The following is a 13868-nucleotide window of genomic DNA, read 5'->3' on the forward strand; positions in this document are numbered from 1 at the left end:
CTCTTGCAGGACCAAAAATAGCTGTCCATTGGAGGGTAATTGTAAAGGTGAGTCCCTTGTTTATGAGGCCACAATAACGGACCAATCCACACAGATATACCGGAAAAATATATAGGTATGACAAAAGGCCAATTTAAACAAAGATACTACGCGCATACGAGCTCCTTTAGAGCTAAAACAAGGATGAATACAGCATTAGCTGCCCGGGTGTGGGAGCTTAAAGAAAAAAATACACCTTTTTTTCCATAAAATGGAGAAAAATAGAGCACAAACCAGCATAGTCCCGAAATTAAGTCAATGCTCGCTCTGTAATGCAGAAAAATACTACATCCTCCGGGAAATTCATGACCCAAAAATAAAATGTTTAAACGTGAGGAGTGAAGCTTTGAAAAATTGCATACACAGAAGGAAGGGGCTCCTATTAAACTGGATCAATGAAAAGAACAAAACTTAGATGTTGATTATATATATATATATATATATATATATATATATGTAATAGGGAAAAAATTGTAAATACTAAAATGATTAGTCGGTAAACGTGGATTTTAATCGTAATTATATTATAGCTTTTAAATTAATGTATTATATATAAATTTTTAAAAATTATACTTCATAAATATAATTTACAATCTATTTCGAATTTAAAACTATAGAAAAATATAATAATGTTAATATACTAGAAAAATCACTTAGGATAGATAAATACTCACTTCCCCAAACCTTGAAAGATTTTGACTTAAAAAAATAAATTTTTTAAACGTATTTCGAAATTTTTAAACGTTATTCGATATAATTAAACAAAAGATTAAAAAAATTTTTTTAAACTTTAAACGTATTTTTGGAAATTTTTAAACGTAATTCGATATAATTAAACGAAATTTTAAGTTTTTAACCTATACCAATATAAATTTTAAGTTTTTTTTTATACACAAGAAAAATTAGTCATAATAGTCATTGGGACAATAGCCTAGTAATGGTTAGTGGTGGAAATTCGGATTACTAAAGGGGACGACTCATCAAGAATTTGTTTACGTTGGACTTGAATACGACCATATTGTAATCAGCTGGAAAGTAGGCAAACGGAAGAGAGTGCCACAGGTGGGCACTTAAAAAAAAGAAGCTTTGTTCATGGAATCTACGTTTAGGTTTAGGCACAAATAAAGAGTGTGGGAAATTATTGATAGTTGTTTCAGTTAGACGAGTGTTTTTCTCAAAAGTTTGGCAAGGGGTGACAATAGATTGGAGCTCAGACAAACACTTGCCACAAAAATAACAATAGATCAGAGATTGGATAGCAACGTCCCTTCTGTGGTTGCAAGGAAAAGAAAAGGGCATCCCCTACTAAGTTACGAAGTCAGGTTTGATCTTTGTCAAGACAGGATAGGATTTAATTTAATACTATTGTGGAAGAGCTGGAAAGAAGAGGAATACTTGAACAAACGGAAACAACTAGGGCTGCTATCACTGATTTCGATCACTCTAAACAGTTCATATACAGGGAGAATCTAAGACTTCTGTTTTTACTTTCTGTTATTATTCTCATGGACCATTTTTCGTAATTTTATTAATTCATACTGATTTACGCATTCCTTTAGTTGCTTTTCTTGGACTTAAACAGCACCTGCAGGTTATTTCCCCAAATCAGCACTAATCGAAAGTGAAAGTCAGATTATTTTATTTCGGACACGCTCGCCAGGGACTACAGTGGCTACCACCACCACCACCACCACCACCACCACCACCACCACCACCACCACCACCACCACCACCAACAACAACAACAACAACAACAACAACAACAACCATATTTTGCATTTTTGCGAGGATGAGGACAGGCTTCCACCGGGCAACGCCGGTTAACGGGTCCTGCTATTATATATATATATATATATATATATATATATATATATATATATATATATATATATATATATATATATTAGCAATGAGATCTGAAATTGGGCGGGATGAAATGATGATCAACGAATGTTTCACACTCCCATATTTTAATTGTCGTCGAAATCGGGGAAATCACCCATTTTTCAATCACATCGATTGATTGCCTGCTCTAGTAGGGGATCCATCACTGTTCACCGGGAGGAAGCTTCACATGTTTTCCTGCAGGGACTTTGTCCAAAATATATTGTGGCCAACATTGCACAGAACTTACTGTTGATTTTATACACTTATTTTTCAAATATGATGGCTGGAATTAAAGTTTAAAATGCACAAATCAACTATTATGGTTCAATTGTGCTCTTAATTATATAATGTTATAAAATGAATTTAAAAAATTCTTAATGCTGCAATATTTTTTATTAAAGTTATAAACTTACTATATTTTTTTACTAGAATATCCTGTCTTTTCTTTTCCCATTTCAATAACTAGTATTTTACTTTTCCATGTGTAAGCTTCACTATATTACTTTTCATGCTCGCATTTTTCTATGTGCGGGTCGTGAATTACCATATTTTTTTGACATGTTCCAAATGCCTAAGCTCAATTTGTTTACACAAAGAGCATCGCTTAACACGCTAATGGCAGTTTGTATATCACTTCCCAATATGCTCAAACCAAGATAAGGAGCAAAAATTATATTATTTTTGTGCAAAGAGTTCATAAAATAAATAAAAAATTTAAACAATAAAAGGATAAATGAAAAGTCAAGGATAAAAAAAAAAAAACACAAATGAAAATATATGGAACCGTAACGTATTTTCAAGGCGGAATAATAACAGAAGCATTTTTTGAGTTTATGACCAGGTTTTATGTAATGCCTTTTCAATTAATGCCAATACCAGCAAATTCTTAGGTTCGCTTATTGCCGATTTTTCCTCTAATTAGAAGAACGTATTTTTTTTCCAAACTCAGCGGATTAAAGAAAATTTAAATATATTTTATTTGATTATCCTGTCAAACAATAAATTCATGTAAAATCTAATTTACAGTCTTAAATTTGTATTCTTCTATAACAAGCTCTGTTTCCTATCTTGGTTACATTGAGCTTTTTTGTTTGTTTGTGATTACTATGTAAATATAAATATTAATATTTACTTCAAGTTTACAGAACCTTTTGACTTATAAACTTTTACCCTTTGGCACTTATACACTTTGACCCCTTGAATTTTCAGTCTATATACTTGAGATTTAGCATAAGATTCGGGAAAATCTTTTTAATCGGTTTTCGGCCAGAATTTTGGCTGTCAAGGGGTCAAAGTTCAACGATTTGACCTTTGAAAACTCTACCAAACTCCTTCACCAATTTTAGGTCTGAACACTGGAAATTTTAGATGTAGGTTACTTGGACATGGATCAAACTTTTTTAATTTGATTTGAGCCAAAATCAATAAATGCTAAGGGGTCAGAAGTTGGGGTCAGTTAAATAAAATTTGACGTCTGCGGTCTCTATCAAATTACTCAGCCAAGTTTTGGTCCAAACATTTGAAATTTTGCCCAAAAGGTATTCAGACATAGCGTTTTAATTGGTGTTTGGCCTAAACGTTGGTTGCCAAGGGGTTAAAGTTCAAAAGATTTTACCTTTGCGGTTTCTAGAGAATTATTCAGCCAATTCTGAGTCTAAACACTTGAAATTTTATATATAAGGTATTCAGACATGCAGCAAGCTTTTAATCAGTTTTGGGGGGAGAATTTGGCTGCTAAGACGTCAAAGTTGAAAGAGTTGACCTTTGCAAATTCTACCAAACTCCTCCACCAATTTTGGGTTTAAACACTTGACATTGTAGATGTAAGTTATATGGACAAGAGTCAAACTTTTTAATATATATATATATATATATATATATATATATATATATATATATAAAGGAGATTAGAACAATAGTCTAAGGAGCAGAGTGTATTTTAATGTAATAGTAAAATTACTAGTTTAATTAAAATACAGGGAAAGAAAAAGTGCTCGTTGTAATTTAGATATATAATAATCAATCACATTACTATATATATATATATATATATATATATATATATATATATATATATATATATATATATATATATATATGCACATAAAGTTATGAACAGTACATAGGACCCAATCAAAGCCAGGCTGAACTGCTAGTATAATATAAATGCAGATGTTCCAGGTGCGTATAGTCTGAAGATAGCGGTTTCAATCCTACCCAAAATTGGTCAGAGGATTAGTTGGGCAAAATGTGACGTGACAACAACAACTATGGACGGTAGTAATTGTTGAGGATGTAGTTAGGAGATTTGGCGTTCCTATGCTGTCGCGGTAAACATCGAAAGTGACGAAGGCCAGAGGAATAGTAGGTCGAAACGTCCTGAAACAACTTAAAGATGAGGATAATAAATGAATAAGCAATATACAGATATGTTTACTGCTAAACTTGCAAATCCTGTATTTTTTTACAAGGTTATCACCACTTAATAAGGCTACTTGTGCATTAGGTTAATGGGTGTTACGTTGCCCGTGAGACAACACCGAGATGGTTATTAATGGTTAAAATTGGTACGATGGTTCGACAAGGTGTTTGCATTGGACTTGAAAGCGACCGCGTTATATCCAGCTAGGAATCATCCTCTCGGAACTGTGTTCCACAGATGGTCAGTTCTGTGAAAGTAACTTCGCTAATTTAATTTTCGTTCTTTTATTAAAGGTAGATTGTGAGCAAAATAATTGACAGCGTTCGTAGTGAACGGGTTTTAACTGGGAATGCTTAGTTAAAGGGAGGGGGGACCAGTACAAGCCATGTTTACAAGGGGAAAGTCCAAAGTTGATCGAATTCGGCGAGATAAAATAGTGGATTTATGGTGATATGGTTGATTGATACTCAATGTCTGAATTTGGAAAAGAGTTATTTCGGTTACGCCTAGATTGTCCCCTTTTTTTTTTGAGAACTTGATTACGAGCATAGCTGAATCTGAACCCGTGCATAACTTTTTGGGAAGACAGGGGGTCCTGTACAACGAAAGTATGCAGTATTAACCGAAAGCCAAAAAAATTCAAGATATCTGTACTTACAGCGAATCGCCTGCAGGTCGACCATCAGCTCCGCCAATACACAAATACATTCCACTACGACTAACGCGCAGACCAATATCAGGACTGGTCGACTGTGGAGAGACTTGAGCGTTTTCGATCTACAACTGCAAAAGATAAAGACAAATAATAATATAATAATATAATAATATAATAATTTAATTTTTTATTGTTGAATGTACTTTTGTGGTCAAAACCCGATACTATGACCACAAAAGTACATTCAACAATAAAAAACACCGTATAAAAACAACACTAGCGAATAAATACTGGGAACTCAAAGAAAGCGGACATTCGCCGGTAGTCGAATGGAAAATAATAAGACAAGGCACCTAGACGACCCATGTAGATTATGCCTTCATGAAAAATTTGCTATCCTGTACTTTAAAGAACCCCAACATCTATTAAACTGTAGTAGAGAAATAGCAAATAACTGTATTCACAAAATAAAATTTACTCTAGGATAGCGATATAAAATAGTTTTAAAACTAACAAAAACAATAGAAAATAAACAAATAAATAAATTAAATAAACATGAATATACATAAACGATCACACATATATGTATGCATATATATATGTATATATATGTGCATATATGTATGCACACACATATATATATATTTATATATAAACTAACAAAAAAAAAACACAAACCTAGTTTTAAAATAGATCCTTTGTCCGATAAAATGCATGCCCATTGGCTGATAGGAAGGGGCGCGGTGGATACTAGAAAGCTGATTGGCTTACTAAAATCTCAATAGAAGAGGAGCATATAAAAACGATAAACAACCACAGAATTCGCGCATAAGCCTGAGGAGTCCTAGAGTGGATGAAACGCCGAATATTCAGTGTAGCTTAATCGCCATATATATTTTATAAATTACTAACTAGCTCTACCTACGTATTGAGCACTTTTGAAGTAAATACTTAAAGCTTACGCATAAATTTATACTTTCGTATATTAATTTTATGTGAGTAAATTAAGTAGTTATATATATACTATTGTTATATATATATACTATGTAGTTATATATATATATATACTATTAGTTATATATATATAATATAATTTTATGTGAGTAAATTAAGTATATATATATATATATATATATATATATATATATATATATATATATATATATTAGTGTTGGGAGGATTAATCGGAATTGGAATCGGGAATCGGAAAAATCAAAGCTTTTTGGAGTATCGGAATCGGTATCGAAATCGGAAAAAAATGAGCCTCTGTCATATCAAAAAACCTTCTGTTTATTTTATATGCCTGGCCTTACTGCTTGTGCGGCGAATAATAGCTTGAATTTCAATTTAGATGAAAAAAGTTAAGTATCATGGTTCAATTGTGCTTTTTACAGAAACATTCATTTTGAAAGCGCCACTGTTATATCAAAGAACCTATTGTTGATTTTATATGCAGCGCCCTACTGCATATGCTGTAATAGTGGCTTAAATTTAAGTTAAAAACCTTTTTTTGAATTTAAGTTTAAACTGGATAAGACAATTATCATGGTCTCTAAACAGAAACATTCATTTCGAACGGGCCTCTTTCATACCTAAAAGCTACTGTTGAATTTTTATATGTCGGCTCTTTCGACTTTTGGGGTAATAAACCTTCTCAAATGCATCGCTGGGGAAATGAAATCTATAGAAAATCAAAAAGGGGGAGTGGTCTGAGTGGAGTGGAGTGGGGAGAATGACAAGATGACATGAATAAATGAATTAATATATAGTAGTCTTACTAAATGTGGATAGATATATTAAGTTGTTTGACAATATAAAGCTCATTACAGCTTTTATAAGATGTAAGGACATTCAACTTTAAAAAGATTCGGTTTCTGTGAATGTTTTTTTAAGTAAACAATTATTAATAATATAACACAAAGTAATAAGAAAATATCAGTAGTCTGGATAAAAAATCTAAAAATAACTCATAATATACTGAAAGGTGTTGAACACTTAAATTCAATAATTTGACTAATCTTAGAATAAGGACGTATGCATAGCTAAATACTAATCTGATATATAAACGGTTATATGTCTGTCTGTCGGTCTGTCTATCTGTCGGACTGTCTGTCTGTCTGTCTGTCTCTATATTTTCAAACTCTTTCTCCTCCGAAACTAAAAGTCGCAGAGCAGTGTTAGGGACCTCAAATGATTGGATTTTATGGGTCATTAGGCGGGTAAAATTGTTTTTCAAGAGTCAAAAAGGGGTCAAACTTGAAAAAATTGTTTTGTACATCCGTCTTAGTTTATTTTTGATTTTTAATTTTTAACCGACTTATATGCGTGCCACGTTTTTTTTTTTACATAGGCATCACCACTTATCAAGGCCAAGAGGCCACTTGAGGATAAGGGTTAAAGAGTGTACAATAGAAATTGGACAATATAGTAACCGTTAGCAATGGGGATTCGGTAAATTTGTTAACTTATATGGAACGGCCCATCAAAAACTTGTTTATGTTAGACTTGAAGACAACCATATTGTGGTCAGCTGGAAAGCAGAAAAACGGAAGACAATTCCATAGGCGTGCAGTTCTAAGAAAGAAGCTTTGCTCATGAAATTTAGGCTTAGAGACAGATAAAGAGTTGAGGAAACTAGTGATAGTGTTTTCTGCTAGACGGGTGTTTCCTGTGAAAGTTTGGCGAGGGTGGGACCATAGAATGGAGCTCAGCCGAGCACCTGCCATTAAAATAACGATAAAGCAGAGACAAACTGGCAACATCTCTTCTATGGGAAAGAGGTTGCAGGGAAGAGAAAAGGACACCCCCCTCCACAAGGCTACGAAGTCTATTTTGAACTCTATCAAGGCAGGATAAGTCCTTTCTAGCAGCTCCTGCCCAGATGTGACAACAGTACTCCATCATTGGACGTACCTGGCTCTTATATAGATAGAGAATTGCATCAGCAGTGAGATATCTACTGAACCGATAGAAGGATCCCACCATTTTTCCAGCGGCCTTGGCAACAGATTAAATGTATGTGTTTCAATGGTAACATCACCAGCCATTAATGCTACAGTTTAGGTTTCAGCTCTAACCGATGGCAACTAAATACTTTTTTACTTTGTTTTTTTATTTTATTTTACAAGGGCTAACCACTTATCAAGGCCCAGAGACCACCCGAGGATAAGGGTTAAGAAGTGTACAGTGAACAATGGAACAGTGACGTAGTAATTGTTAGTAGTGGAAATTTGGTAAATTGAATTACTTAAGGGAAACGGCTCATCAAAGAATTTGTTTACGTTTGACTTGAAGACGACAATATTATAGTCAGCCGGAAAGCAGACAAATGGAAGAAAGTTCCACAGATGTGCAGTTCTAAGAAAAAAGTCTTGTTCATAGAATCTACGTTTGGGTTTAGGCACTGATAAAGAGTGGGGGAAATTATTCATAGTGTTTACAGCTAGACGAGTGTTTCTCGTGAATGATATTATAACTCTATAACAATGATAATCTATAATATAAATCTCACCTGTCTGTTTAAATGCATTTATGTATGTATATATGTATATATGTATGTATGTATGTTTGTATGTCTGCCTAAAACTTTCGACAGAGGCAACAGATTTTCACTAGATCGGTACTGTTTTGAAGCTTGACCCTTCGAACAACAAACATCGAAATAATTGGCGAAAAACATTAATTCCTTCAACATAGACTAGGCACTTTTCTACAGGGAAGGGTCGCTTTTTGTCGCTGATATCTTCGAAAGTCATCCCATCTTTTTGATTGTAGAGCCTTAATTTAAACATACGTCACTTTCGGTTTGGCGATGGGCGTAACAGCAAAGAAGTCACGCTTTGTTTTCACGCCCTTTGCCTCTTTCGCGGTAAGGGTTCGAGACTGACTTCCTACTACCACTTTTTTTTTTTTTTTGCTAAACACACACCTCCAAACACGCAGGCAACGCCGGGCACCCAGGCTAGTATATACGAAATCAAAACAAATTAAAATCTCACATTTAAGCATATTTTACGCCCGAGCAAAGCCGGGCACCCCATCCGCTGGTTAAATATAACAAGGAAAAATGTGGAGAGGAAAATGGATAATTGATTATAAATATGCATACAATATTGCATTTAAAACAACAAAACAAACATCCAAAATGATAACATTAATAACAGCGAGTCAGCAAAAAAGTATAACCTAAGGAAATAATAAATAACTGTAATTCAAGTTAGGATTGAATAAGTTGAAAATACTTCTGAAATATTGAGTTGACGAGAGTTATTTCCCCTTTGACTGTTAATAAACCTAAATATATAAAGAAAGAACAACTTCATTTCCAATAATTAATATTAAAAAAAAAAAGTAAAAAAGTTGCCAATAAAGTTTATACAAATTAAAATTAAAATACATATGCATATAAGAAATCATATCATAATTAGGGACAATGCTAACTAAATTTATTGAATCAATGCCAATTCAACTATTAACTAAGCCTTCGAAGAAAGCAAACAGAAAAAAGAAAACAACGTGGAGTTTCGAATTAAAGTTAAATCACTTGACCTTATTAACTGTACTCTAAATGGAGAATAAATTATGAGTGTAGCAATTATTATAACTTAAAAATAGAACTCGAAGAATGTTAGAATACATAAAGTATGTGGGAAAACTTTCAATTAAAAGTATAAATGTAACAATAATAATTTTTAAAAAATACGAAAATAAGTTAAAAAAGTTAAAAAAATAAATTCAGCATGATCGTAATATTTGTAACGAGAAAAAAGGGTAGAGTGGGACAGTTGCATGCGTTGTGGTTTTTTCTGTTTTTTTCTTGGGGGGGGTGAACATCTGATGAGTATGTGACTAAAAACGCAGCAAAGACATAATTTTGCAGACTATTAATCGTAATTTGAAACAATACGTATTGAAAAGTAATGAATAAATAAGCAAAACTTGATATTTGTAACTGGGAGTATTGTTATATTATATATGCTCTGGAACATTTTTAATCCATTAGGATTGATATATACAAACTGATTAATGTTTAAAGTAAATGATTAACCTCTCCCTCTCTCTCTCTCTCTTACTCTCTCTCTCTCTCTCTCTCTCTATATATATATATATATATATATATATATATAGGTATGTGTGTATAAATTGGGTGCCATCAACTAAAATTGAACCCAGAACGTGTACATATCTAGCCTTAAACGTTTTCGTCTGATGTAAGTCCATACCTATAAAACATTGTAATCTACATTACACTGTAGAAAATCTACCGTTGATTTTATAAAATTATTTTTATATAATGGTTTGAATTAAAATTCAGAAAGCAAATATCACATATCACGGTCATTGTGCTCTAAACAGAAACGTTAATTTTGAATGCGGCCCATATCATATCAAAGAATCTACTATTGATTTCATATGCCGTGCCTTTCTGCGTGTGCTGGAATAAAACTTCTAAAAATGCCCTTGTGATGTTAGGCTATATAATGCGTTAACTTTGGCCCAAATCACGTGTTCCTTCTTTCATCGGATTTCTTCGAAACATTTAAATACAGGACCATCTAGAACTGCTGCCAGGTACATAAAGTACATATGTGTGAAATTAAAAAGAAAATCGGCCCATCTCTCCTTGGGAAACGAATTCACACACAGACACAAAATTTCTTATATATTAAAAATAGACTCTGTCGTTGATTTCGACGTACGGTGTTCCGCTACAACAACTAAGTTGCTCGGAAATTCACATAGATGATTTGTTTATTGTGGTGAAGGCTATGTGTAGAACTATCCACAGCTTTTGGTATTACTGCTAACCTCCGTCGGTGCAGATAACTGCCACAGGACAGAGTATACAAAAGATTGCAGGTTTTTCATCAGAGTTGCCTCCTAGATGCATGTCTTAACGAAGACTGGGGGTGCATATCCCTCAGTGAATTAATGCGCCTCCAGATACCAACCTGGGAATTTCGTCGACTCGGCGCAGTATATAGATCACCTTCCCAAATGGTCACCCATCTGGTACAGGTTCAACGTTGCTTTTACTTCCATAATCTGGCGAGAACGGGCGTCTCAATCTGATTGTGCCGTGTATATATGTATGTATGTATATGTGTATGTGTGTGTGTATATATATATGTGTGTATATATATATACATATATATATATATAGTAAGTTATAAAATGTATATGGCGATTAAGCTTAATCGCCTTATACATTTTATAACTTACTAACTAGCTCTATCTACGTATTGAGCACTTTTAAAGTAAATCTATACTTTCGTATATTAATTTTATGTGAGTAAATTAAGTAGTTATATATATATATATATATATATATATATATATATATATATATATATATATTTATTACATGTGTACAGGACTCATAGATATCGCAAGTGGGATTACACCTTGAGGTCATATATCTTCCATCATGTGGGTTTATTTTTGATCCGTGGTATTCCTAATTCGACATAATATACAAGATATAAAATTTACTTATGTGCAATGCAAAGTCTAAACAAACAGGCGGTTTCATTCTCATGTGTGGGTGTCTAATCGAGTGGAACTGAACTCTAAGTAAATATGAATATATTCAGTTAAGATTAAAAACGGATATTTAAAGTTAAACCTGTTGCTGCCTTCTTTAAATACAGAACACCTCCGAATCTCTATCAACTGTTATATGAGGAACTGTGTGTGTGTGTGTGTGATGAGAGTGATATATATATATATATATATATATATATATATATGAGAGAGAGAGAGAGAGAGAGAGAGGGGAAGAGGAAGAAGGAGAGAGAGCGATAGTACTCTGTAGACTCGAAAACGGCTGGGCCAATTTTTGTAAAATTTTATGCGAACGAATTTGATGTGTCTAACAATGTTCTTACGTAGGTTTCATATCTGAATACATCTAATAAGCATTGAAAATTGATAATCACCAAAAATATCTGATTAAAGTATGAAATCTAATTTTGAACAAAGTAATCACCTTTATACAACCTAATATCACAAGTATATTTGAGAAATTAGTACACCGCAAAAGCCTAGCCTATAAAATTAACTGTATTTTATAAGACTGGGGCACGTTCGAAATAAATGTTTCTCTTAGAGCACAATTTAACCATGATACTTGACTTTTGTATGCCTAAATATAATTCAAATGATAATGTAAAAATAATTTCATTAGTTCAACAGTTCGTTCTTTTATAAGGCAGAGGTGCGTCCGAAATGAATGTTTCTGTTTAAAGCATAATTCATCCATGATACTTAACTTTTGCATTTTAAACTTTAAGAAAAAAACACTATTTACAGATCTTTTTTTTATAAAATCAAGAGTAGATACTCTACAGTGCAATTTAGACCACAATGTATTGTGGGCTAAGTCTCTGCGTGGAGGCACGTGAAGCTTGCTCATGGTGTAACATAGCGTGGACGGTTACATGTAAATACGGAGCGTGAACAAAATAACGTTACGGTAAGAAAAAAAAAGCTATAAAAAGAAGAAAGCACTGTAGTGAAGACGATCATCTTAGAGATGTGGATGACGTTCTAGAGCACGTTCGAGAAGGTGCTAACACAGCTGTAATGAGAAGTCACGGCGGCGGGAGTATGAGGAAATAAATACTCGTTGCACAACAAAAAAGCGAGTTGAAGTTCATTTTTATTTTTTTTATCTACTTTGCGACTGAGGCCACAACGTGTGGGGTAACGTTACGAAGGTACATTATGGGCAGGCAATCAATCGACTTGATAAAAAAATAGGCAATTTCACCGATTTGGACGATAATACAAGTATGAGAGGATAAAACATTTGTTAGTCTTCATTCAATCCCGGATAACGTCAGGTTTCACTGCTAGTTGGGTATACATCTCAAAGCAGATCCATCTATGGCCACGAGGATAAAAAATATTGTTACCCCTCGATAATTATATACTAAATACATGAACACATATCCCCTCTGTGTCTAGCGTAAATATACATATCTCTTCTTATATATAAAAGGTACTTTGCTGTGTGTATGTGTGTAGGACAGTCCCCTATGGGCTTCAAAACAGCTGGACCATTTTTATAAATTTCAGGCAAATGTACTTTATGCGTCTGGAAGTGTACTTAGAAAGGCATTGTGTCGGAATACTTCCGATAAGTATCGAAGATCAAGAATCGAAAAATCCAATTGAAGGAGAAACAGACCGATTTTAACAAAAGTTAACACCCTCATACAGCCTACCATTGGTAGGCTGTATGTGGGTGTTTTAATCAAAATTGCCTTTGATAAATTTTATCACCGCACAAGTAGATTGTCCCGACATATAAAATCAACCGTAGGTTCTTTGATAAGACAGGGTTCTGTTGATACTTTCATCAGTAGAGGATCAAATATATTCACTAGACAATAACATATACTCATAAATATATACAATCCCACTGCATTTCATTTTGACACTTGATCAAGTATGTCCTTTATTCGTGCAAGATTATAATTTTTATCCAAATGACCTTGATACATTTGATAATTATTTAATTATTCTTGTATCTGGCCATTCTTGTGTTAGCATAATTTTCTCGGGGCACACGATCTAGATATTAAACACATAACCTCTTTTATCGATGTCTGGGCGCATTTAAAAAGGCGGGAACACATGCAAGAGAACAATGTTGCTGTTGTTGTTGTTGCTGCTGATGCTTATGATGATGATGATGATTTAGTATGATCGACCGAGGAAGCCTCTTATACGAAAGAATAGACGCATTTTAAAAAGGCGGGAACAAATACAACAGAAGGCACCATATAAACCTCTCTACTCACATCGACAACCGAGAAAGACTGCAACGAGATACACGACCAAAAACCCAACAAACAAAAA

At 33.5% G+C, this 13868-nt stretch overlaps 1 protein-coding gene across 8 annotated transcripts in view; it reads right to left on the bottom strand.

Annotated features, from left to right (window-relative positions):
* The window catches only part of LOC145293082 (uncharacterized), a 721286-nt gene that overhangs the window by 312444 nt on the left and 394974 nt on the right, over positions 1–13868 (bottom strand). For all 8 annotated transcript variants that reach the window (XM_080139435.1, XM_080139436.1, XM_080139437.1 and 5 more), the window contains one exon: positions 5007–5131. In XM_080139435.1, the coding sequence (XP_079995561.1) occupies positions 5007–5131 (125 nt within the window). The remainder of the gene's footprint in view (positions 1–5006; positions 5132–13868) is intronic.

Source organism: Euprymna scolopes, chromosome 14 (assembly GCF_053919585.1).
Source record: "Euprymna scolopes isolate OS-2025 chromosome 14, ASM5391958v1, whole genome shotgun sequence".
Classification (NCBI taxonomy): domain Eukaryota; kingdom Metazoa; phylum Mollusca; class Cephalopoda; order Sepiida; family Sepiolidae; genus Euprymna; species Euprymna scolopes.